General features: G+C 34.9%; 2 protein-coding genes across 3 annotated transcripts; one reads left to right on the forward strand and one right to left on the reverse strand.

The window, feature by feature from the left end:
- The first annotated feature begins 7,564 nt into the window (after nucleotides 1–7,564).
- LOC100268072 (auxin response factor 2B) lies at nucleotides 7,565–13,476 on the forward strand. 2 transcript variants are annotated; one of them, XM_002284507.5, is made up of 15 exons: nucleotides 7,565–8,155; nucleotides 8,229–8,341; nucleotides 8,745–8,840; nucleotides 8,941–8,997; nucleotides 9,069–9,224; nucleotides 9,312–9,396; nucleotides 9,809–9,899; nucleotides 9,986–10,150; nucleotides 10,641–10,760; nucleotides 10,898–10,973; nucleotides 11,052–11,223; nucleotides 11,330–12,264; nucleotides 12,438–12,628; nucleotides 12,792–12,990; nucleotides 13,125–13,476. In XM_002284507.5, the coding sequence occupies exons 1-14, from the start codon at nucleotides 8,002–8,004 to the stop codon at nucleotides 12,967–12,969; spliced, it is 2,589 nt and encodes an 862-aa protein (XP_002284543.1). In that variant the 5' UTR covers nucleotides 7,565–8,001; the 3' UTR covers nucleotides 12,970–12,990; nucleotides 13,125–13,476. The 2 variants fall into 2 exon arrangements, with proteins under 2 accessions (XP_002284543.1, XP_059589917.1); XM_059733934.1 differs by having other exon boundaries at nucleotides 7,567–8,155; nucleotides 12,792–13,476.
- A 1,935-nt stretch (nucleotides 13,477–15,411) lies between these two features.
- On the reverse strand, nucleotides 15,412–19,408 carry LOC100245749 (transcription factor ICE1). Its single transcript, XM_002284492.4, has 4 exons — nucleotides 17,935–19,408; nucleotides 16,652–16,876; nucleotides 16,303–16,473; nucleotides 15,412–15,670 (listed from the first exon to the last, which is right to left on the reverse strand). Exons 1-4 carry the CDS (start codon nucleotides 19,105–19,107, stop codon nucleotides 15,587–15,589), a joined length of 1,653 nt encoding a protein of 550 aa, XP_002284528.1. The 5' UTR covers nucleotides 19,108–19,408; the 3' UTR covers nucleotides 15,412–15,586.
- Nucleotides 19,409–24,855: the final 5,447 nt, after the last annotated feature.

The following is a 24,855-nucleotide window of genomic DNA, read 5'->3' on the forward strand; positions in this document are numbered from 1 at the left end:
AGAAAAAGAGTAAGTGATTATAAATGATTATAGCTTTACTAGGACGCTTGAAGATCACATGGGTGGACATTGATAAGTTTGTCACAACTAGTACTTGCCACTACTAGTCCTTGGCACCCAAAAATGAATTGGGGGTGGGAACCATACAAACATATTCCCAATTACGGGGGAGGGCCAAAGTTTTTAGAAAAGGATGTGGTCCGCAGTGATGGGAATGAAGAAAATTTAAACAGCATAGGATCATATGTTGACATTTAAGCATGCATTGAACGGCAAAAACGAAAACGTTCACCTTGGTTAATTCCGTGAAAGGTCATTTCTTGCTCTTTTCTGGTATTCAGGAAGCTCCTCCAGTGCTTGATGGTGCGAGAATTACAGGTCAATGAGCTCTTCCCTTCTACACTCAGATTCAGTGCAAAATGAGAGTGCGTGCTCTCTTTCAGCCAAAGGAGGAAGGAGCAGGGAGCCAGCCCGCAGAAAAAAGCCCCCTTTTTATTCTTTTATATATATATATATATATATATATATATATATATATATATATATATCACACACATTATTTGGACCACCACTTGACTTAATGGGCCAGTCAAGTGAAATAGGTTGAGCCCATAAAAAATCAAGTAACAATATGTGTCCAATCCCATTATGGACCACAATGTAAAAATAAATAACACTCATTTATGACATTATTAAATTAATTATGTAATTCCACACATAAAAATTCCAACAGGGAACATTTGTCAATTTATTCAAGGAGATACACATACATATATATATATATTTACTAATCTCATACACACACGTACTGCTTCCTAGGTGAATGGGCAGTGAGCCCCCCCTCAAGACTTTTGTCATGGCAGGCCATGGTTAGGAAGCCAGACAATTCACCATAATGGTCAACGATAGAGGTCATGTGTGTGAGTGGTTGTTGAGGTCTTTGTGTGGAAGTGCTTATCATGGCCCTGGCTCTCTGATTGGCGAATAAGGACTTGGCTCTATAAATTTCTCATTCAACAGTACAAATCAGAGTCTTGGTCTTCCAATGAGGATTAGGGAACAAAAGCACTTAAGTGGCTCAACTGTCCCTTTCTTTTTCCATTAAGATAAGTGCTTTTCTGTAAGCAGCTGTTGAAGCTATTCAGTAAAAGCGTAGGCCATTTTTTCTGTTCTCCATAAAGCATGAAGAAGAATTAAACTGATTTGTCAAACTATGAGTAGGGGCTAGGTTTCCATATTTGTTAAATTGTAGTATTGGGCCACACACACTGTTCCCCCCATTATACTATTATTAGGTTGGCAAGCAACCTTCTCAAGAGTTATACTTATTCCTCTTGCTTTAACAACCACACAAAGACATTTCCACCCATGTGTGATGTGTGAGCCTTTTGGAAACTTTAATTTCAACTATATCATGGGTCTTCCTACAGTGTAGAAAATCCATTTTTCAATAAATGCTGAAATCCTCCTTTCATTAAATAAGAAAAACCTTTTTCCTTTTTACTTTGAAAATGGTTTCATTGCTTTATATGTAAGCCCAATTTTTTTTTATATTTGATGTAGGAGTAAAAGGTACGATTTTAAATTTCAATACAAACCCTCTGAAAAACTAGTTCGATCAAGGGAATTCATGGATACCAATTAGCAAGTTGAGATATAGACGTCGCCTGAAAAATTAATCTTAAAAAATAGTATATGATAAGTTAGATCATCGACACTCCTTGAAGATAAATCTTAAAAATAATTTGCAATAGGTTGAATAGTAAAAAAGTATGATCTTTTATGAGGAGAGCTCTCCACATTTTGATTTTAAATTTAAACACAAACCCCTTGAAAAACTAGTCTAATATAGGGAATCAAAGATGCCAAATAGCAAGTCTGGGTGCAAACACCGCCTAAAAAAGTGAATTCTAGCAAGTAGTATATGGCATCAGTAACACTACTTGAAAACAAATCATAAAAATAGCATATAATATGTCGGAGTAGTAGAAAAGCATAACCTTTTACCATGAGAGCTCTCCACATTTTGAGTTTAAATCTAAAGATAAATCTCCTTGAAGACTAGTTTGATCAAGGGAATCCAAAGATATCAAAATGTAGGTCAAGGTGTAGACACCACCTAAAGAAATGAATCCTAAAAAATAACAAATAGCAAATTAGATCACAAATGATACTTTATTCAACAGTTGGGATATACTCGTACACTTGAAAAAAAACTTTAGATTTCAACTTCAATATCATACTTATTAGCTGTCATAACATTTTCTTTATATTATTTGAACTAGCAATACTTTTTTCTACGTCGGTGGGATGAGCAAATCATGGGGAAATTTTAAAGACCTAGTGATGATATGAGGTTTAAAAAAATGGGGTGACATATGGATGGTGTTTTCTGGTATACTTAATCTTGAAAACCATCAAGCGTGGCCCATGATTCAGTGAAGGGATGGAGTCTTTTGTGTAGGGTACAAGGAAGCGTATGGTGTATTATTCAAAATAAATTTGTTAGTGAATTATATTATGTAGGTGAAGCCCCTCAACCACCAAGAAGGGGGAGAGCGTGGTGTGTTTGTCTTGAAGTATATATACATTACATGGAGGAAAAGCAACATAAGGTGTACTTGTATGTATTAGACTATGGACCTCTTTATTGATAATGGTTTTGTCTCCATCACAATGGGCTCCTTCCCTCCTTCACGTCTCTAACAAACCAATTATATGGCTTCATCTTTTTCCATCAAAATATGCAACCTCCTCCCCTGTATAGAGAGCAAAAAGCCAAACCCAAGAACCCTAAAGCACAAAAGCTTTCATATTAGATTGGTTTCGATTTTGGATCTTGATGCCTTGTGTAGGGCAATTTCTTGTTTTCGGTTTTAATTGAAGCAAGAAATTGAAATTTAAAAACATAATTAATAGAGTTCATTTGAGATTTAATTATACTTAAAACGCTCTTATTTGCAATGCTTTGTTTACGGGTTTTTATTAAAAAAGCTTTTAAAGAAAATTATTTTATATTTGAATATTTAAAGAAAAACTTTATTAGTATTTTTTATGATGTGTTATTTATATAAAATAAAATAAAATAAAATTGGAGCATCATGCATCGAGTGATTATGTGAGATAATTCTCTTCTCTTCAAAATGTAATTTTCAAGAATAAAAAGTAATTTTTAAAAAATTCTAGATAATTTATTCGTATTTTTTTTTAAAAAATTATAAAATATTTATTTCAAATTTGAATACACTTTCTATTTTTTATTTTTAAAATTAAAAAATAGTAACAAATTTACATAAAAATATAACCTCTTCTACAAAAATATAGATTTATCTTATATTTTTAATAATCACCTTTAAAATTTTTTAAATTTGAGGTAATAAAAATTCTTTGATATCTCAAATTTTTAAAATAAATTTTAAAGCCATTACATTTTCACTGCAGAAATTTTTTTTTGATATCATAATGTTTTTAAACAATTTTTAAAATTATTATTTTTTAAATATAAGTCTTTAAGAATTCTTATATATTATATAAATTATATAAAAAAAAAAGGGGAAATTAAAGTGTATGAGTGTATCCAAACCAATACTTTATTTTTATATATATAAAAAAAAATTACAAAGCATTAGAAAGTGCTTTTAATCCCAAAAAACCTCCAATGAGTTCTTAATTAAAAAAGTATATAAACTCTTATTAAATGTGAATGGCTAAGATTGTATATTTGTAGGAGAAGGGAGTGACATGTGGATGATTAATGTAAGATCGAAATGTGAAATTAAAACTTGGACTAGATGATTGAAAATAAAATTGGAGGTTTGACCAGGGGACACGTGACAATGAGAGGATGATTTGACCAAGAATGGGATAAATACATGATTGGTTTAATAAATTCAAATTTGAGGACTTCCATGTAAGCATATTTTCATTTTCTTAAGAATACAAGTAGACAGCTGTGTATTCACTATTCACCAACACAGGGGATTGAAATCATTGAGTGTCACTCACTATTTTAAATTCACTTGGTTCAGATTTTTAAATTTTTTTTTCCAAAAATAAAAAATAAAATAAAATTCTCATAAGAGTCGCTTTCAAGTCAACTGAATTTGAGGAACCTTGTCCAGCACAATCAACTGTACCATAAGGAAACATTGATTTTTTTATTTTACATATATTTTTTTATATAATATAAATAAATGAGATAAAAATAAAAAATATACAGACATAGAAATTGCTGGAAGTACGGCGAGATCTGAATTTTCAATTTCAAATTCCATTTTTGGACCACAAAATTGAAGTAGCTTTCATGAACTCTAAGAAAATAAATATTTAGCAGTCAACAAAAAGCGTGGGAAATTAATGTAGGGTGGGCACCCTAATGTTATAGGGTAGAAATTTCCCAAAGTCTTGCATGACGATCCTCATTTAAAGCCCTTACCCCCCCACCCACCCACACAGAATTGAGGGCCCCATTACCTAACCCATGCCCCAAACGTGCAACCCAAAGGACCTTAATCTAATCCTCTAAAGTCTATGCCCCATTATTATTATTATTATTATGATTAAAAAAAATATCTAACTGTCCTCAAACCCTTTTACATCGCTCATTAATAATTAATTAATTAAAATGAATGTGTATTTTTGTGGGTGACGTCATAAGACGCCATTGAGTGAAACGTTCCATCCCACCTAACCGAGAGCCACGCAACCAGCGTGACACGATGTAACCAATCTTCTGGCAGTATGCGGTTAGCCCACGTGTCTGCGTAACTGAATTTGCGGCCACGTGGCGGGAAGTCTCTTTCATATGATTTGGAGGGTTTTTATTTTTTGCTTTCAGATCCGGGATAACGTTATATAATAACGTTTGAAATCCGGGGCGAGGAAACTGGAAAAGAAAGAGTTGGGACTTGGGAGTTGGGAGGAGATAATTATTTATTATGACTTATGAGGAGGATTAGCAAAAGAAGAAAATGTGATGAGAGAGAAAAATGGAGGGTTTGGTCTGGAGGTTAGGGGTCAGGGGAGGAGAGATTAGGAGATTGTCCAAATGCTGAGGAGAGAGGAGGCAGGGGAAGGCGTGAGCCCACATCTTCGATTAATGTCCGCTCTCAAGCGGACACTTGGTGGGTCCGCTTTCTTTTAAGTATTGGGGGGATTTGGCCTGATTTCTCGAGCCACTTCCCCCAATCCACCGACGCTATTCCCATTACTTTCTTATGCGCTCTCTCTTTTTTTTTATACATATTCTTTGCCGCTACCCTACCCTCCAGTCTCCATACATGCCTCCTGTTTCTCCTTCTCCAACCTCCCTTTTCAATTCAAAGTTTGGTATCATTTATTTTTTCATTTTTCAATGCAAATGTCTTATTCATTCATGTATCAACTTAATGCATTCACACATGACACATTTTGCTGGGAATATGATTAATTTATGTTTTTTTTTTTCATACAATATTAGTTGGTATGAGATGCTGAATAGTTTTAAAATTTTCAATCAATTTTTTAAAAATTCACTCGTAGAAAATATGAATCTATCTAAATTACAATAAATTTGTAAATATTTTGTCATATATATCTCAAGAGAAAAAGAAATATAATGGTTTTTATTAATTAATTAAAAAAATTATTATACTTTTTTTAATATAAAATCTTGTATTTTTAAAAGTGAATATTACAAATTGCATGTAAAAATATATCTAATGTAGATTGGAGTGAGAGGATATTTCGTCACATGCACTATGGTTGAGTCATGGGACATGTGAGCTGTTTGACAGAAAGATACCTCCATCCAAATAAAAAGATTTTGTAATTTTCTTTTTATTGGTACGACATATTTCAATTTTTGAAAGAGCTTTCAAGCTTTCTTTTTTATAGATATCAAAATAAAATTTGTGCAATTCTAATAAGGTTTTTTTTTTCTTTTTTTAAATAAACAATCATGCAACTCTTATACCAAATATTAATTAATTAATTTTTTATATAATTTTATTCTTCCATTCACAAATATTTATTTTAAGAAATTTGAGAAACACGTGTTTTGAAAAGTCAATCATGTTTATGGTGTTGGATACCAAAATTAGGATCGGTGAATCCAAATCTTTGAACCAATCTTGATTAACTCTTTCAGAAAGTAAAGTATCATCCATTATTCGCATATTAATTATTAATTAATATATAAAAGAGAATAAAGTTTCTACTTTAAAGGGTCAAATACTTATCTTGGATATATTTTTTAATTAAATAAATTATCTTTGGTAGAGAATAATACATTGCAAATCTAGATTAAATATACAAACCACTAAAATGTTTTTATTTGAAATTATTAGCTCAATATTAATTGCAAATGTTTTATAATTAATTTTCTAATTGTGGTGGATGCATAAAGGGAAGCACAAGGTGTGAGAGAATGGTGGTGGTGGGAGACCATCAGAATTTCAAAATAAAAACGGTTGGAAAAATAAAAAAAGAAAAAGAAATTAAAAAAATGAGAAAAAAGGAAAAAAATAATGAAAATATATTGGTGGGACAAAGATTCCACAATTTGTTGCTTTAGACCATACACAACTGCAATTAGACAATGCAGGTTGGACCCACCACGGCCCCACCCTCTTCTTCTCCCTTACAGTCTTACTTCATCTACGCTTCCCACACCTACACGTGACTTCCCCACGTCATTCTCTCTCCCTCTTTTTCTCCTCATTTTCTCTCCTCCATCACCATCGTCTTCTTTTTCCCTGACCTATTACAAAAAAAAAAAAATCAACCAAGAATATGATTTGTTTTAATTTGCTTTTTAAATGTTAGACTAAAAAGAAGATGATGGTGATGATGGAATATTACGTATATTATATAATTTTTTATAAATATTTATCATATTACTATTGTAATAAAAGCTTTAGAAAATTTAAAATCTATTCTAAAAAATTAATTTTATTAGAAATTTGTTAAATAGAATTTTTGAATTAAAAAATAAAAAATAATTTTAAAAACGGTTTCAAACATGTAATATTTTTTTATTTTGGATATGTACCTGATGGCACGTCTCCTAAATATTATTCAAATAAACTTTCTTAAAATGATTAAATAAATATAGCACAACACGTGTCGCTTAAAATGATTGATTGAGACATCCGCCCAATGCTTTCCCTCGGTCAAATGAGAGCTAAGTTGAATTTATCAGAACCATATTCTCGCGATAAATTGGTGGACGATAACAGCTGTTTGTAATTGTGGCCTCTGGGTATCGTACCGCCCCAGCGCACCAAAGGCGCTACTCAAAAACGTACACCAATATTAATTAAAAATAAAATAAAATAAATAAAGTAACCATGGTTAAGAGTAGAGTAGAGTAGAGTTAAGGTTAACCCAACACCACCCCCTCACAGCCATCCAACCCTGCCAGTTAATAGCACGACAAAGCCACTTCCCCATAAAAACACAGCAACTTTCCACTAACGTCAAGACAAACGCCGTCCACTGCTCAACCAGTGCTGGGTAGACACGTGCTCACGCCGTTTCTACTCTAGCCGCCTTTATTTCCATTTCACTAGGGTGGGCAACTGGGAGTGGCCGGTGAGAAAGAGGAGGGTGACCGAGAGTTCCAGGTGGCGAAGGCTGGTTAGAAATTGACCGCGGTTGAAATGATTGCAGGCTGTTTTGACCCCTGTGATTAGTCGGGAGGGAGACGAAGGGAGGACTGCGTACGATTGGTGTGGCAGCAGCAGCAGCTTCAATCCTTTTGGGCTGAGACGGACCCTGCATCCATTGCGGCAGACGACAGTGCATGCATGCTTAAATCGACGCAATTGGTTTCTGATTCAGGCGCAGTATAGTCATTTCCACGGGTTTCTTTTGCTGAATTGGTTGTGGTTTTTGAGGAGAAGGTTGGTGGTGGAGAAGTGAAGGTTTTGTGTTAGGAGTTTGGGGGGTTAGGGTTTGTGTTGAGGCCAGAATCGGGTTGTGAAGCGTGGGATGAGAGATCTGAGCTGATACCAGCTCGAAATGGCGTCGTCGGAGGTCTCGATAAAGGGGAATTGCGGGCACGGAAGGGGAGAGAGCTTCACGTCGGGGTACAGCGAGCCTAACGATGGTGGAGTGTCGAGGAGCGTTGCGGAAGGGCAGAAAGGTCATTCCAGTGTTTCCGGTGCCGGAAAAGGTAATTCGTCTGCATCTCCGGCGGATTTCGACCGATGATCTGGTTGTGATTGTTGTTTTTTTTTTGCCTGTAGATTTTGAAACCGCGCTTTATACGGAGCTATGGCATGCTTGTGCCGGCCCTCTGGTGACTGTGCCTCGTGAGCGAGAGCGAGTTTTCTATTTCCCTCAGGGGCACATCGAGCAGGTGAGTCCGTTCTTAGCATCCATTTTCAGGGTCTTTTGCTCTTAGACATGAAGTTCCATATCATTTTTTTTGTTTGCATTTATTATTCTTATTTTTCATTTTATTCATGTTTATTTCCATTTCTGCTGAACTTATATTCTTCAAAAATGGATTAGCACTTAAAGGTTGCTGGCTTTTGCCATTAATGACCATTTTCGAGGGTTTCTTCTCTACAGATTTGAGATTATCTCTAGTTTTTTGTTTTTCCATTTTTGATTCTTTGTGTTTCCTTATTTGCGTTCCAAGCTCGGCCTAATTTAATGGAAGTGTAGAGGGTTTAGTGGGTTTTAGGGCTTTTGGTTGGGTTTTTTTGCGTTGCTTTTGTTTCTCCGTTTGTTTGAACCTGTATTCATTTTCAAACTAGGTTGAGGCATCGACCAATCAGGTGTCGGACCAGCAGATGCCAGTTTATGATCTTCCATCCAAGATCCTTTGTCGGGTGATCAACGTCCAATTGAAGGTGTTGTGTTTGACCCACAAGAGCGATGATTTAGGGTTTTAAAGTTCATGGGTTTCCCCACTTGCTAATGCCGATTTATTTTAATTATTATTTAATACAGGCTGAACCAGACACTGATGAGGTGTTTGCGCAAGTTACTTTGCTTCCTGAGCCAAACGTGAGTTTTTCGATTGCAAGGCTGTTTGGTTTTAGAGTTAATGGAACCCTAACAATGTGATTTGCTTGCAGCAAGACGAGACCGCACAAGAGAAGGAACCTCTGCCACCGCCTCCACCGAGGTTCCATGTGCATTCATTCTGCAAGACCTTGACAGCCTCTGATACAAGCACCCATGGAGGATTTTCAGTGCTGAGGCGCCATGCAGATGAATGCCTTCCACAACTGGTTAGGGTCCATAAGCTCATATCCAGAATACCTGTTTATTTGCATTTTGAAGCTAGGTTACTAAGTGGTTCTCTTGTTGGTTAACAGGACATGTCCCGGCAGCCTCCAACACAGGAGTTGGTTGCCAAGGATTTGCATGGAAATGAGTGGCGTTTCCGGCATATCTTTAGGGGTATTGGTTTACTTTTTATTTTTTATTTTTATTTTTTATAAATTTATTTTATTCAGCTATTTTTGGGCGTGCATGTGTAATAATTGGACATCAATATAGGAAATGCATCACCTTATGGTCATAGCCTGTAATTATCTCTTCCAGTTCATGCTTACCTGTGAATTGGTTTTGCATGATTAAGATGCCACAAATTGGGTTGATGTCTGGTTGAAAGCATTAATGTTACCCACACCATTTTAATCTTTTTACTTGTTTGCATGGTAAGCCACATGTTTTCAACTAGCATGATGTTTTATTGTCCTCATCTACCTTAACCCACATGGTTCCTTATTTGGTGATGCTGTTTTTTTTTTTTTTTTTTTTTTTTAAATTTTCTGTTATTGTTTGGTTTATCTGATCATTGGAGTGCCAGGTCAACCTCGGAGGCACTTACTTCAAAGTGGTTGGAGCGTCTTTGTTAGCTCCAAAAGGCTTGTTGCCGGGGATGCCTTTATATTTCTCAGGTCCCTTTCTCTTTAATGTTCATCAGATTTGATGTGCCCACTAATTTTAATTCACATCTGAAATTGGAATCCCTTGAAACTTCCAGGGGTGAGAATGGAGAACTTCGTGTTGGAGTGAGGCGTGCTATGAGGCAACAGGGCAATGTTCCATCATCGGTTATATCTAGTCACAGCATGCATCTTGGTGTCCTTGCAACAGCATGGCATGCCAAATCAACTGGAACCATGTTCACTGTTTATTACAAACCTAGGTGTGTAATGTGTTATATGTATTTGCTGTATTAGTTCAAATTTTTTGGTTAAATGGTTAGAATTGTTTATGTGATTTAATTCATGATGATGCAAGGTAAGAATGCTGGAAAATCACTCTTTTAATGTGGGATTGAAGGTGAAGTGTGTCATAATTTCTTGAGGAGGGAATGCCGACAAACCTTTGGACGTTGTTATAGTCAAAATCCTAAATCATTACACATATCAAACTGCAATCCATACATATACTATGTCCAAGCTAATTGACCTAATTCAAATTATCACATAATCTACTTTATTAGTGTTATAATACACCAATAATTATACAAACATTAGATTGTTTTTATATCATCTGGGGTCGTGGCTACTTCTTAAACTTGATTGCATCCTGTTATTTATGATAGAGTGCCAGAGAAATTTACCTGCTTTATAGTAATATTTCCTTGTCACACCTCTTCTTGACCTAAGCCACAATTTAAATATTTGTTACAGGACAAGCCCTGCAGAGTTTATTGTTCCCTTTGATCAATACATGGAATCCGTCAAGAACAATTATTCAATAGGGATGAGGTTCAAAATGAGATTTGAAGGTGAAGAAGCTCCAGAGCAGAGGTATGGCGATTCTTTCACTGTGCTTGTTTGCTGGAATTATTGAATTTCTCTCCAGTTCTAGGTTTTCTGGCACCAAGTTGTTGCTTCATGGCACATCCTTAAAATCATCCCTTCAAAGGAATTTGCTCATCTCACAGGTTTACGGGCACCATAGTTGGGATTGAAGATGCTGATCCCAAAAGGTGGCGAGATTCGAAGTGGAGATGTCTAAAGGTGGTGTTTTTATCTTTTTGAGATTCTGCATTAATGTTATTTAGCATGCTGAAGTGTACCATCTCATGTTTCTTTTAGGTGAGATGGGATGAAACTTCTACTATCCCACGTCCAGATAGAGTTTCCCCCTGGAAAATAGAACCCGCTGTGACTCCACCTGCATTGAATCCCCTTCCAGTGCCCAGACCAAAAAGACCCCGATCAAACATGGTGCCTTCATCTCCTGATTCATCTGTCCTCACAAGGGAAGGTATTAAACTACCTGCCATATCACAGCATTATTCTAAATGTTTCTTTGTTAAGCTACATATGGCTAACAGACGTACACATTTTCTTTGTCTTGGTGATTTGCATAGGTTCATCTAAAGTAACTGTAGACCCTTCACCAGCAAGTGGCTTTTCAAGGGTCTTGCAAGGTCAAGAATTCTCGACCTTGAGAGGCACTTTTGCTGAGAGTAATGAATCAGACACTGCTGAAAAGTCTGTTGTGTGGCCTCCTTTGCTAGATGATGAAAAGATTGATGTGGTTTCCACATCCCGAAGATTTGGATCAGACAACTGGATGCATTTAGTGAGACATGAACCAACTTGCACGGATCTACTATCTGGGTTTGGGGCTCGGACTGATTCCTCACATGGGTTCTCTTCATTTGTTGATCAAAATGATGTTGCTGCCAACACGATGAAAAAACATCTAGAACATGAAAGCAAGTTTAACTTGCTGGCAGGCCCATGGTCCATGATGCCTTCTGGCCTCTCTCTTAATTTGCTGGAGTCTAGCATTAAGGTACCTGTACAAGGCAGTGACATGCCTTACCAAACACGGGGGGATGCTAGGTTTGGTGGGTTCAGTGAGTATCCCACACTACATGGTCATAGAGTTGAGCTACAGCAAGGAAACTGGTTGATGCCTCCACCGGCTCAATCACATTTTGAGAATTTTGCTCATTCAAGAGAGCTAATGCCGAAACCTATTTTGGTTCAGAAGCAAGAGGCTGTGAAACCCAAGGATGGAAACTGCAAGCTCTTTGGCATTCCTCTAATTGGTAATCCTGTTATATCAGAACCAGCAATGTCATACAGAAGCATGACAAATGAGCCAGCAGGTCATTTACATCTTGCGCCTAGTGCATTTGATTCTGATCAAAAGTCTGAACAGTCAAAAGGTGCTAAATCAACCGATAATCCTCTGGCTGTTAGTGAGCAGGAGAAACCATGCCAAACTTCTCTCCCTCTTTCAAGAGATGTTCAGGGAAAAGTTCAGAGTGTTTCAACAAGGAGTTGCACCAAGGTTTGCATACATTCATTGGATGGTTGTTGGTTTCTTAATAATGAGTATGAAATTTGGAAAATGCTTGCTGGATATAAGATTGTTCCACAAATTTGTTTCATTGCTGTCAGTTGCTTAATGAGTATAGGAAATTTGGTAAGAAATTCTCAACAAAAAAAACATGGTGTTTTCAGGTTCACAAGCAGGGAATTGCTCTTGGTAGATCTGTGGACCTTACTAAATTCAACAACTATGATGAATTGATTGCTGAATTGGATCAGTTGTTCGAATTCGGGGGCGAGTTAATGGCTCCCAAGAAGAATTGGCTGATTGTGTATACTGATGATGAGGGTGATATGATGCTTGTTGGAGATGATCCATGGCAGTAAGGATTCCTTTTATGTAAATTAATTCTGTGTTTGTATTTCATTTTCAACTTTTACAAGTTGAATTTATATCTTTAATTGCCATCTGAGTCACTCATGCAGCTTTCTTCTCAGCCAAGGTTTATCATTAACTGAGCAATTTTGTATTTTTTTTCAAAATAGGGAATTTTGTGGCATGGTTCGGAAGATCTACATTTACACCAGAGAGGAGGTGCAAAGGATGAATCCAGGGACCTTAAATTCAAAGAATGACGATAATCCATCAGTTGCAGAAGGCATGGATGCAAAAGAAGTGAAACGTCAGCCGGTTCCTTTGACATCAAACCTAGAGAATTGCTAGATTTAACTCCCATGGTTCTAGGTAATATTGCTGGACATATTTAAGTTGCCTTACCCCCTCATTCAATTGGCTTGTTTGTCCTTTTTCCCCTTTGCATAATTCAGCAAGTTTTAGATTGTTATAAGAAACTTAAAAACACATGGATCTTTTGTCAGGTTTTTGTGCATTGATCAGAGAAGCTTGCTATGGTTGTTTTAGTAGGAAGGGCAATTGAACTAATTGAGATGCACAAGAGTCTCTTACCTCTTTTAGACAGGTTTGTCTATCCGAATAGGAGGCATTTTTATATTCCCAATTTTGGACATGTTGTGGAGTTAGTACACTCTATGATATCCAGTTATATATTTTATATATAATATGTACACGAGTAATTTCGGCAAGGCAATGATCTGGCCTTGCTATCTGAATCAAATTCCTCCCTGTACAGAGCTCTGTTTTATCAATTGTCTGAACCTGTTCATGTAATTAAGAAGTAATACATCAAGTAATGTTCATTTTGTTGGTTTCCATCTTTTCTTCGAATTACTGCAATAACACCACATTCTTGGGGGTGCATTTTTCACAAGGATATCAGCATTGTGGTTGCCCTTTTTTTTTTTTTTTTAAATCTTGTATGCACGATGAATTGGAATCATTCCGATGTGGGTATATGCCATCTCTGGAATTTGAAGTTGAGATTGAGTCAACTTTCATTGGTTAGGTTTTTGAATGGTTGTACATTCGGGTGGTTCTTGTTCTCTGGACTCTGGGAGGCCCCAGTTGATGATGGGTTTTAGTCCATGGCATGTGAGTTGTAGGCTGTGTACCCCATTGGTGGGTGTCGTGTGCTTCAGGGATGGAGCCCAGAAAACGTATGCCATTCGAGAGGGAACTGTGTTAAAATAAAGTCACCAGAGCCAGCTCATTCTGTGTTTATCTGACAAGGTCAATCCTTGGGTTTTTGAAGCCTTTAACAGGTCTGCGAGTAGGATATTTGATGCGTGGGGTTGAGTTGGGTGTTTTAGGCTATGGCGGGGGAAATGTTTCGGAAACAGTTTCTACATATGGTTTTTGAAAATTATTGTGTTTGAACATAAGTTTGTTGGGAACTGAAAATGTTTTTTTAATTTGTTTTGTATATTCCTAAATGTGTTTTAAAAATGATTTTTATATTTTAGTGATTTATTTTAGATTATTTTGTATATTTAAAAAAAGTGAAAATAATTAAATCATGTTTTGAACAAATATATTGTTTTATGTTTTGAAGAATAGAGAATTGTTTATTTGATTTTTTTATTGACAAATGTGTTTATTTTTATTTTTTCTGTAAAGCAGAAAAGTGTTTTGATGAACAGGACCAGCCTCAGTTGCATGTTATTACCCAATCCCAAAGATTTAGCTTGTGGTCGCCCCCACTCCAAATGCTTATTTGTGTTGTCTGGGTATTGGTGCATCAAGTAATTTACTGGGCAGAGATCCAACTTATATATTCCTAGAGATTTCAAATAGTTGGATGAAGAATTACTTCAAAGCAAAGAGATGACTTGGGCTTAGCCTTATTGGGACAGGGATTGTGGGTCTAAGCTTTGATAGGCTTGGTTCTTTACGTTATCGGACAGCCTAAAGCAAAGGATGTCATGAATCTGTGGGTATTTTCTGTCGTTCGTGTACACTTACCAGATCAAATCAAATCGGTTGAAAGTCTTCTTTCTAGGATATCACGTTCACCCTCTTATGCAGCCATGATATGGATGCCACTGCACTTCACATCCCAAAGGGTTCAGCTTAACTGAGATTATATTTTTGCCTGGGCTTCCTCTATAATAGTGTATGGAACTACGCCTACCAAGCTTTTAGGAAAATTAGGGGTTTAATTTGAGCAGGTTTGGTTCAGGATATTTGGTGGGCTTAGACATTCATTTTTAATTCTCAAGTTGGGCTTTGGTCAGGTCTTTTTAACCAAGCTCAATTTGGATTGGGCTTTGATTTGAATAATCCAAACTTGATTTAATGTTTCTATAATATATACTATCCTATATAATAAGGTACATTTTCCATTTAGATCTTACGAAAATATCAAATTATATTATTATATCATAAACCTCCTCAGTTTTTAGAAGAATATATAAATTTATTTTTACCTTTTTTTTTTTTCTTTTTTTTATGTAGTAGTTATCTTGAAATCGTGTCCTCTTTTACCATTTGAAATTTTATATAAATATATAGAAAAAAGTTCGATCAATCCAAACTCAATGTGAGTTGGAGGTCAAGTTGGGTTGAGCTCAAACTGATTGTTTCTTAATTTGAGTTGGGTTTGGTTAGATATTAACCTGCCCAATCCGCCCACGTTTCAGGCCTAAGGAAAATTGGTACTTTTTAACAATTTTTTTCTTACTTCCATCCGATTCTTGAGGCTTTGGAGACATTGCAGTGAAGCTCATAGCTAATTCACAGAACAAGGAATAAAGTCATAACTCAAATCCAAACTTTATTTTAAAGCAGAAAAAGACTGAGGTTACAGGCTTCGAAGCGTTTCTGATTTCCTACTAACAGGAGCTAAAGAAACCTGTCGAGGCTGCTATTCCTTACATCTGAATCATGGCCTGTAAAACCTACCTGATCATCCATCAGAGAAAACCTACATCATGCCATGGAAACCTGCTGAATCTAAGAGCACTGCTTTGATTTGCTCAGGATGGACGTCCTGCCCTTCCTTGCTTTGCTGAAAATACAAAGAAATCAGTCATGTTGAGATCATCACTTTCATCTAGACTGGTAGTGTATGTAAAACCATTGTCATTCCTTGGAAAGTTTAGGATGTAGCAACAAGAAAGTTTTTATTGAAAGTACAATGTCAGAGTAACACAGTTCTATCTATTTGGGGTTCGTTTGGTATGCGGGAAATAAGGCATGAAAATAAGAAATTCATTTTCATTTTCTATTCATTACCGTGCTCCAATTATTAGTTAGAAATGATAATGTGAATCAAAAATCAATATCATGAATACTAAAACAGTCTTGTAGGGATTTAAATTCCTCTCTTCTACATAATATTCTGATATACTTTCATTCCTACTCTCACTCCCATTCTTATTCCCACATACCAAACACATCCTAAAATCATACATGTAGAAACATGCAAAATATGGCATGAACTATAGCTTCTTCCAAAAAAACAAATACACTAATTGGATGGATGAATTACTGATAATTATAGGATAGATAGAAATGAACTAAAATAAGACCCATCAAAAAGTGATACCTAGCTCCTTGGATTGACATCAAATTTTCCTATAAATAGAACTAAGTATGATTTACACTTAATACCTTAACGTTCTTATATTAGATAAGTACCTCAGCTCGAAAAATATCCAAAGCAAACCCATTGAAACAGCTGATAACAGCTTGCTGAATGTCTAGCCCAAGGCTGTCCAGAGCCCTCATGGTGGAGAGCAATAGACCTGGTCTGCGGCCACAGAACATGTGGATGTTTACAGCTCTTCCCTCTCTTGCCCTAACTTCAACCTACAGCACAACCGTATAAGATGCCACCTCAGACAGATATATCACTCAATGCATAGACATACCGCCAATAGATAAAGTGCATACAAATGAACGATGAATACAATGAGGTCATGAACAAAACTGCACCTAAAGTTTTCAGCGGTAGAAACAGAATGAGGAACAAGAAAGCGAGTCTTACCCTTGCAGGTTGACCATTCGGGCTTGATAATGAGCTTGGGCAAAGTTCTTCCTTGATACGGCAGGGAAGGGTAGGAGGGGTTGGTGTCAAAGGGTGGAAGCTTGTGGTAGGTGTCAGTGACGAGCCAGGAGGGGTGGACTCCAGTTCATTATGGAGGTTGTTGATCCTTTGCAGAAGTTCCTTCAAGTACTCAATTGCATCCCCAAGGATTGAAGCCCTATCCATCTGTCAAGAAGCCAATACAACTCATATTATGCCATTTTCATAAGGCACTGCTAAAATTTTCAAGCTTCAAAAACATCTTATTAATGGATTCCACCCAGCAGTAGCATGATCTCTCTTTCTTCCAAGCCAGCTTGAACCCTGATCATATTTTTTTTGATAAGTAGCTCAAATCCTAATTCGATATTTCTAGTAATAGTCTTCAAGACAAAGGATGATAAAATATAGAAAAAGAACTTAATGCTGAATTTTGACAAGCATCTTCACTCTACTCCCAGTCAAAGTGCCCTATGTTGCCTGGTTTTGATATGAAGTTACCCCCAATTCTCAATGAACCTCATAGAACTGAACCTGTGTCCTCTTGGAGGAAAACTCACAAAATCACACCTCTCACTAGAAACCCTACACTCAAAGATCCACGTTACAAATAAATAAATAAATAAATAAATATATATATATATATATATATATATATATATATATATATCTGAAAGATCTATTACCCCAGGCAGGGCAAAACCAAAGTTAAAGCATAAAAGGAGTGAGTAAAGTCAAGTGATAGATCCAAGAATGGATGGGGCCTCACACAGCAAAGACAGAAGTCAAACAACAAAAAGGAAGAGAAGAGAACCAAGTACAGTATATCACTGAAAAGCAAAAGAAAAAAACAAAATTCAATTCGACATTTCATAGGGTTATACCATAAAGTTGAACAAAAGAAGGAGCTTTCATAATCCACTTTAACCTTCAAAGGTGTTAAATAATAGAATTTCATTTCCATGCCTGTGGTCCAAGAAATTCTGGTGAAATTTAAAACCACTCCACCAAAGACCATGTGAATGGATTTAATGCCAACTTTCATATTTAATTCACAGAGATTTTGGAACACATTTTGAAACAAAAGATGCCACTTATTGAACAAAAAAGTGTAAAAGGAATGCTGCATGATTCATGAAATGAAAAACACAAAATATGACTGTAATTCATACCGGATGGCCCTGAAAATGAAGAGAATAATAGTAATTTGTAATTGAATTCATTGGAACAGAACAGCTCATTACCTTGCTAATTTTTGGGACAACAGATCGCAGCATGTACAGCCTATCATTGAGCTTCTTCCGGCGGCGCCTCTCTGCCATTAAATTTTTAGCAGGGAGACCCTTCTTCTTCCCCTTGTGATCTCCACCAGTAACAGTGCTATTTGCATTTGAGTTGTTCCCACTGTTCTTGCCATTCTCCTCCATCTTGTTATTCTCTGTAAGCTCATCCGAATCATAATTCAAACCCGACGCATCAATGCTGGCATCCTCAATATCTTCTGCATTGCTGTTTCTCCACTTCCTATCATTTTCTTCACCCATTTCCCTCTTTCCCTTATCATCCTCAACCCCACTCAAAACCTGACCACCTTCAGGCCCCAAACCCCCCAAAATGCTGCCATTATCAGCTAAATTCTTCCTCAAAGCTGCTCTCTTCTGAAAGAGAGTGGGCTGTGCACCCACTGAAGGGAAAGTTTCGAGAGGCCTCAGCAACTTAGACCTATTCACAAACAAAGAGTTCATAGAACCCTCCTCAAAACCTCGAATCCCCGATGAACTGAACCCGGCGCCAATAGGAGCACTGTTTTCGGTCAGTTGGAGCACCCGGGTGATTCCAAATTGAGGCTCAGAGATCAGATTAGGAGTGTTCATCTGGGCATGCGAGCCCATATCGGCGAAATGGGGCAAAACCTCACCTCCCCGATTAACCAAAGTCTGGGAATTTGGAGCTTGAGTCTCCAAGAACCCCTGCTCGCAACCCATATCAAAGCTATGCTCTAAAGGGTTGTTGGAAATGAGGTTGAGGAGTGAAGATAAGGTGGGTTTTGGAGGCAAGAAGAACTGCACCTGAGATGGGTCGAGATTGTTGAACACTGAAGACGACGGAGAACACGAAGACGACGAGTCCACTGGGTGCAGCAGCAAATTATCAGCTCCAGCCAGGTTAGTAGAGAAGGAAATATCTCTAATTTCCTGGTGATTCTGACCGGCATTGCCAGTAAAGTACCACTCATCATCAACATCAAGCATGGATTTGAAGGTAGAAAGAGAACCCATATCATCTTTACTACTGTCCACCACTCCACAGCTGCTGCCGCCGCCGTTGTTGTTATTGCTGTTTCTGATCCATGAAGCAGCCTCCTCCTCCTCTTCTCTCCCCTCCATCCACACCACGCCGTTCACCCCCGACAACATTTCAATACTTTTCTCCACCCTTTTTCCCTTGTGGGCAATTTTCCGGGAAAAAGCGAGGGAAAGCGCAACCTGGGTTGAAGAAAAGAGAAAGGGTAGAGCCCCAGGGGAGTTATATACTTATAGGGAGCAGGTGGAGAAGGGGAAAAAGGGGGCATTACCCTTTTTCAGATGTCCATTTTGGGAATCTTCCACAGCTTCGCTCGCAACGTTACATTCACCTACTGGTTCAAATCTCAATCGCCCCTCTCCACTGCTCCCTTGTATTCGTTATCATTCATAGGATTGTCTCATTAATGGAAAATACACACAGGGTCCCCTCCATACCTCATGGGTCTACTACACCTATTGAAACAGGCAAAGTGTAAAAATGGTAGAAGAAAAATTCCTTGTATAAATAAAAATTCCTACATTTCTAACTAAAACCCAAAAGAAAAAAAGGGAAAATGAGACATTCATTAGTGAATATTTGGTCCAATTAGTCGTTAAAAGATCTTGATGGTTTGTATATTTAGCCCCAATGATTTAGATTTAGTCTCCTCTATTTCAAGGTTTCACATCTTAAAATTGAACGTAACAAAACAAGATTAATATCCAAAATATTATTATTAATTTGTAAAAATATTTTTATATGTGAAAAGGTATATCATACCTTAGGGGTCTCGAGTTTGAGATTTAATTTGATGAGACAGCCGAGCATCTGCAAGTAGTTGGTGATGCCCTGTTTTAGAAAGTAGAATCAAGGGAAGAGGGTTGAACCCAAATGAGATAATGATGACTTACTAGCAAATTATGGTAATGTAATGCCAGCCAATTATGGGAAAATAGGGATTTAGGGGGCTTTCCCATTTGGACTAAGGTTGGTATGAGTCCATTAAAAATGGAGGAACATTTTTATTTTTTCATGAGTTGTACAAAGAGCCATTTTAGGAATCATGACGAAAATGTACTCTTAGCTACCAAATAATAGCTAAAAATATCATTACAAATATAATGGGGCCTCCCGTTTGGTGTCCTTCTTGCCTCAATCAGTCTTGTCTCCTTGGGTATTTTGGAGGATGTGCAATGCCCCCACAGTTTGACACATGACTCATGATGATGAATTATGTTGACCATAACTAGAATGCAAATGGTTCAAAATGAAGACAAATTGATATTACCGTATTTTAGGTATCTCTAATTTAACTTTTTAGAAATTTGAATTCAGATGAATGTGAAAAAAGAAAAAAAATAATTTAACTTTTTAGAAATTTGAATTCAGATGAATGTGAAAAAAGAAAAAAAAAAAAAAAAAGGAATTCGAATGGCATAGTGTAGAAACCCAATTGGATTGAAAGACTGAAGAGGCCAAGTTTCTCGTGAAGGCTCTCTGTTCGCTGCACCTAACACCCAATCGCAGCCTTAACCTCCTCCTCTCTCTCTCTCTCTCTCTCTTCCCTCTTCCTCTGAGGAATCAGGATATGGTCCCTCCAACGGTCACTTATTTCCCTCATCGATCTACACTTGTCAGCCATCTCCCTCACTCTTTCCTAGATTTCTTCAAGTCAATTTTGTGTTCTTTAACATTTAAAACAATTTTCTACCTCACCAAACAAATTTATGAACTTTTTCATAGAATCCTTCTACAATTTAAAGTATTTTTAGTTATTTTTTATAAAGAATAATGGATACAATGGAGTATATACAATTGCATCTTTATTTAATAAGGCTTCTAATATAAGAACTCTTTTTAATATTTAATTTATTTGTTTCCAACTGTTTGTAGAAACTAATTTTTAATTACTATTTTCAAATATAGTGCCCTTATTGGCATTTTGTTTTGTTTCCTCTCTTTTCTAAGGCACCCCAAATGGCCTTAAAGAATAAAGCCCATAAAAAGGCACAGAAACTCAGGATTCTTGATTGTAGTCATGGGAGTTAAACAGTTGACACCACTACTTTCATTTATGAATGTAAATGTTGGCTTTTACGGTACCCCAATCTGAAACGAATGGAACAGTGGTAGGTGGCAAATTCTTATGCTATGGGCCCAATGAATATATTATGTAGCAATGCATTCAAGTTGCTGCAACAAATGCCCAAGAGTAAGAAATTGAGAATGACAAGAATCTTAAATAGTTTGCAGCTTGGCTGCTATGGCTTCGATGGGAAATGGGTCTTTAATGTTCTTTGTGTAAACCTCGTGAGCTTGGATATTCAAGGTTGCCTTCTTTTGTGGGCTCATTCTATAACATTCTCATCTCTCAAATGAGTTGAAGTCAAGTCTTATTTTGAAAGTTTTTTTTTTTTCAAAAGGCTAAAAGTGGCATTTGAAGGTCGAATATAACATTTAATAATATTTTAATTGAACCATCAAATGTTATTTTTTAAAAAAGTACAAAAATGTTCGCTTAGCCCGTAGAAGGAAAACTTTAAGGTTACCTTTGACTCAAGAGATATAATAAAATATGTATATTTTAAGATATTATATCTTATTGAATATAAAAAAAACATATTTTAAGTAATATGGTATCTTATAATAAACAATCTTATGGACATCATATTTTAAAGTAACATATTTAATGAAATATGTTTACATTTAGTTTGTGAAATGAATGAAAAATAATATGAAATATATATATTATTTTCAATGGTTAAAACAAAAATTATTTCACATTCCAATATTTATTTTAAAAAATGAAACTTTCTTATATTTAACAATATTATAATTAAAATATTTAAACTTTATAAATAAAGATTTTAAATTATGTTATTTAATGTATAAATTATATTTATATATTATATATTAATATTATTTTATAAATATTTTTTTAGTTTTCCTTTTTTAACCATAAATTTATTTTATAATATAAAAAATTATTTTTCAAAATGAGTATATTAAAAAAAACAAAAAATTGATAAAAATAAATAAATTTATAATATATGTGATATGTATATCCTACATCTTAGTTGAACATAGAATATGATAAGTAATGAGATAATCAAACATGACTTGAGAGTATTACAAGTACCAAATTCCTACTTACCTTTTTCTAAGTGAACCCCACAGAACCTACATTTGAAGTGATATTTGGTTAATTGAATTTTTAACAATGTTAAAGCATTTGTTATTTTTCAAAATATTAAATCAAGTGCAATAGTAAAAATAGTTGCTTCTACTTGTACAATAATTAAAGGTAGAAGTTACATGTTGTCCTAGCAAGCTCTAACTCTTCTCCATAACTATTTTTACTAGTGATAGTGTGTTGGATTATTCTAAATGCTTTGGTCATTAAAGGGTTTGATTACAATATTGATTCAATATGTATCCGAAAAAAACTAACTAACCAATTAAATCATACAAGACATATATTTAGACGTTATTACTTTGTATTGAATTTAATCTCATTATTTTGTATTTTGATCTCATTGTTTTATATCTTAGTTTTATTATTTATATCAAATCTTTTTTTTTTGTACCTTAGTCTTATTATTTGTATCATTATCCAATTTACCATATGTCATAACAGTTGAAATGAAAAGTTCGATAAATACTTATCATATGAATTATCCCACCCTAATCTTTGTGAACTCAGTGACTAACATAAGAAGTAGAGTCTAAGTTTTCTCGAAAAGAACCAAACTTACCATTTGATTAATGGGCCTTTGCCTCTCATTTTAGCCTGATTTAATATTAGACCATTTTGATACTTGACCTGATCATCTTAATATCTTATAGCTACCTAACCCTACCTTGCAGTGCTCTCAAAAAGGGAAATGTTTGCTTGTTTATAAATCAAGATCTCTTATTCTTCCTTTTCTCCCATTTTTGCGATTATAGTAAGCAAAAGGCTAAAGGGGTATAACTTAGTGAATGCTTCACAAAATTGATATTGACTAAGGAAGATATTCTTTTCATGATTTGCAGGGAAAGGGAGCACAAATTGTCATGTCGATTCAATATTACAAGTACTTGCAATGCCTCTTTAGCCCACCTATTTATGTCCACTCAATATGATAAGGACGTAATTACAACACATGATAAAAATAAAAAAGCGCATGATAGAATATTCATATTTATTTTTGATGTGGACTTTTTTAATTTTTTTTTCTTTTTTTAATAATATGGATACACGGTTTTTTTATTTTATATATATTTCTTTAGCATGCCATGTTTAGGTAGCATTGAATGTTATTTTATTTAGAGCACTTCATGTAGCCATGTGAAACATAGGCTCCAAAGGTTCTAAAACAAAATAGGAAAAAAAATGGAAAATGGAAAATGTTAAAAAATTAATAATTCTTTTTATTTCCCCTGAAAAATATATGGAAATTTAGATAAAATACATTTATCATAAACTTATTTTTTTCTATATAATAATTTTTTCTTATATATGTACATATATATATATATATATATATATATATATATTTTTTTTTTTTTTTCTCTCTTTTTTTTTTTTATATTTCTTTTCCTTTAAATTTTGGGAAATCAAATTTAGAGTTAGTAATTGGTGCCTTTAATCTTGTTCCCACTATGATGGGATCAAGTGTGGCATCCCATAAAAAAAATTGTTGGGTTGTATTGTGTTCTTGATGTGGGGAGATTGAAGCGAACACTTGAGTTTTGATTCAATTGGTTAGTTATTGGTTTTTAGCCAATTTCCAAACTTTAAATACTTTTTTCGTACATTTTTACTCTAATCAAAATCATTTTGATGCTAAAAAGTATATCCTCGACATCCCAAACTCTTATATCAATGAAAGTTTTATATGTATCAAAAACTCAATATTATTAGGATGGTAATGGCATGCTTGTGTCATCTTGTTCCAATCTCATTTCATTTATTTAAATTAATTCCTAATCCTGTTAACAAAAAAAAAATAGTAAAATAAGTAGTGTAGGTATAAGAATTGATTTTCTTTTTCAAAAAATTTAATTCTTTTTTATGTTTAAAATATTAAATTCTATTAAAAATAAACACAATTGATAGCTAAATAACTATTATAAATATTTATAGTTTATTTTTTATGAGAAAATAATATTATCTCTCTCTCTCTCTATATATATATATATATATTAAAAAAGTTGAAAATAAAAAAAAATCAATTAAAATAATTTTTTTATTTAATATTATATATAATTGGGTGGGGTGGGACAAACTCACATCTAAACCCACCCAGGTTTTAAAAAAAATTTCAAATATTTCCCAAACTCATTTATATTTATCCCAATTCAATATTAGAGATAGATGTATCAAATACTCGAAAAAAAACTCATCCTATTGCATTTCCTAAACATTATTCAAAATCATGACATTAAAATATTTAAAAATGATCGATTCAAATTTAATAACGACATAACCCATTTGATTTAAAAGTTTAAAATAATAGATAATATTTTGTATCCTTATTCATGACCTATTTTATCACAAACTTTCAATGTTCCAAATCAAAAGTTTGGTGTGATACTAAATCAATACCATAATTTTTTTTTAAATTTAATTATTAATAAAATAAATTCAATTAGTTTATTTTTGGATTAAAGAAACTTAGATAAATAAACATATAATATCTTATATGCAAATTGAAATTGATTTGCTTCTAAAAGTATTTATTTTTTAATAAAAAAAATTAGATAAATAAACAATCAAACATGATGGCTGTTGCAAATCCATTAGAATTCCAAAATGTGGCCATATACAGCTTCAAAAAAAAAAAGAAAAAAAAAGCCCACTCCAGTTCGTGAATCCAAAAGCCCATTTACAAAAG

The sequence above is a fragment of the Vitis vinifera genome, chromosome 17 (genome assembly GCF_030704535.1).
Source record: "Vitis vinifera cultivar Pinot Noir 40024 chromosome 17, ASM3070453v1".
Lineage (NCBI taxonomy): Eukaryota > Viridiplantae > Streptophyta > Magnoliopsida > Vitales > Vitaceae > Vitis > Vitis vinifera.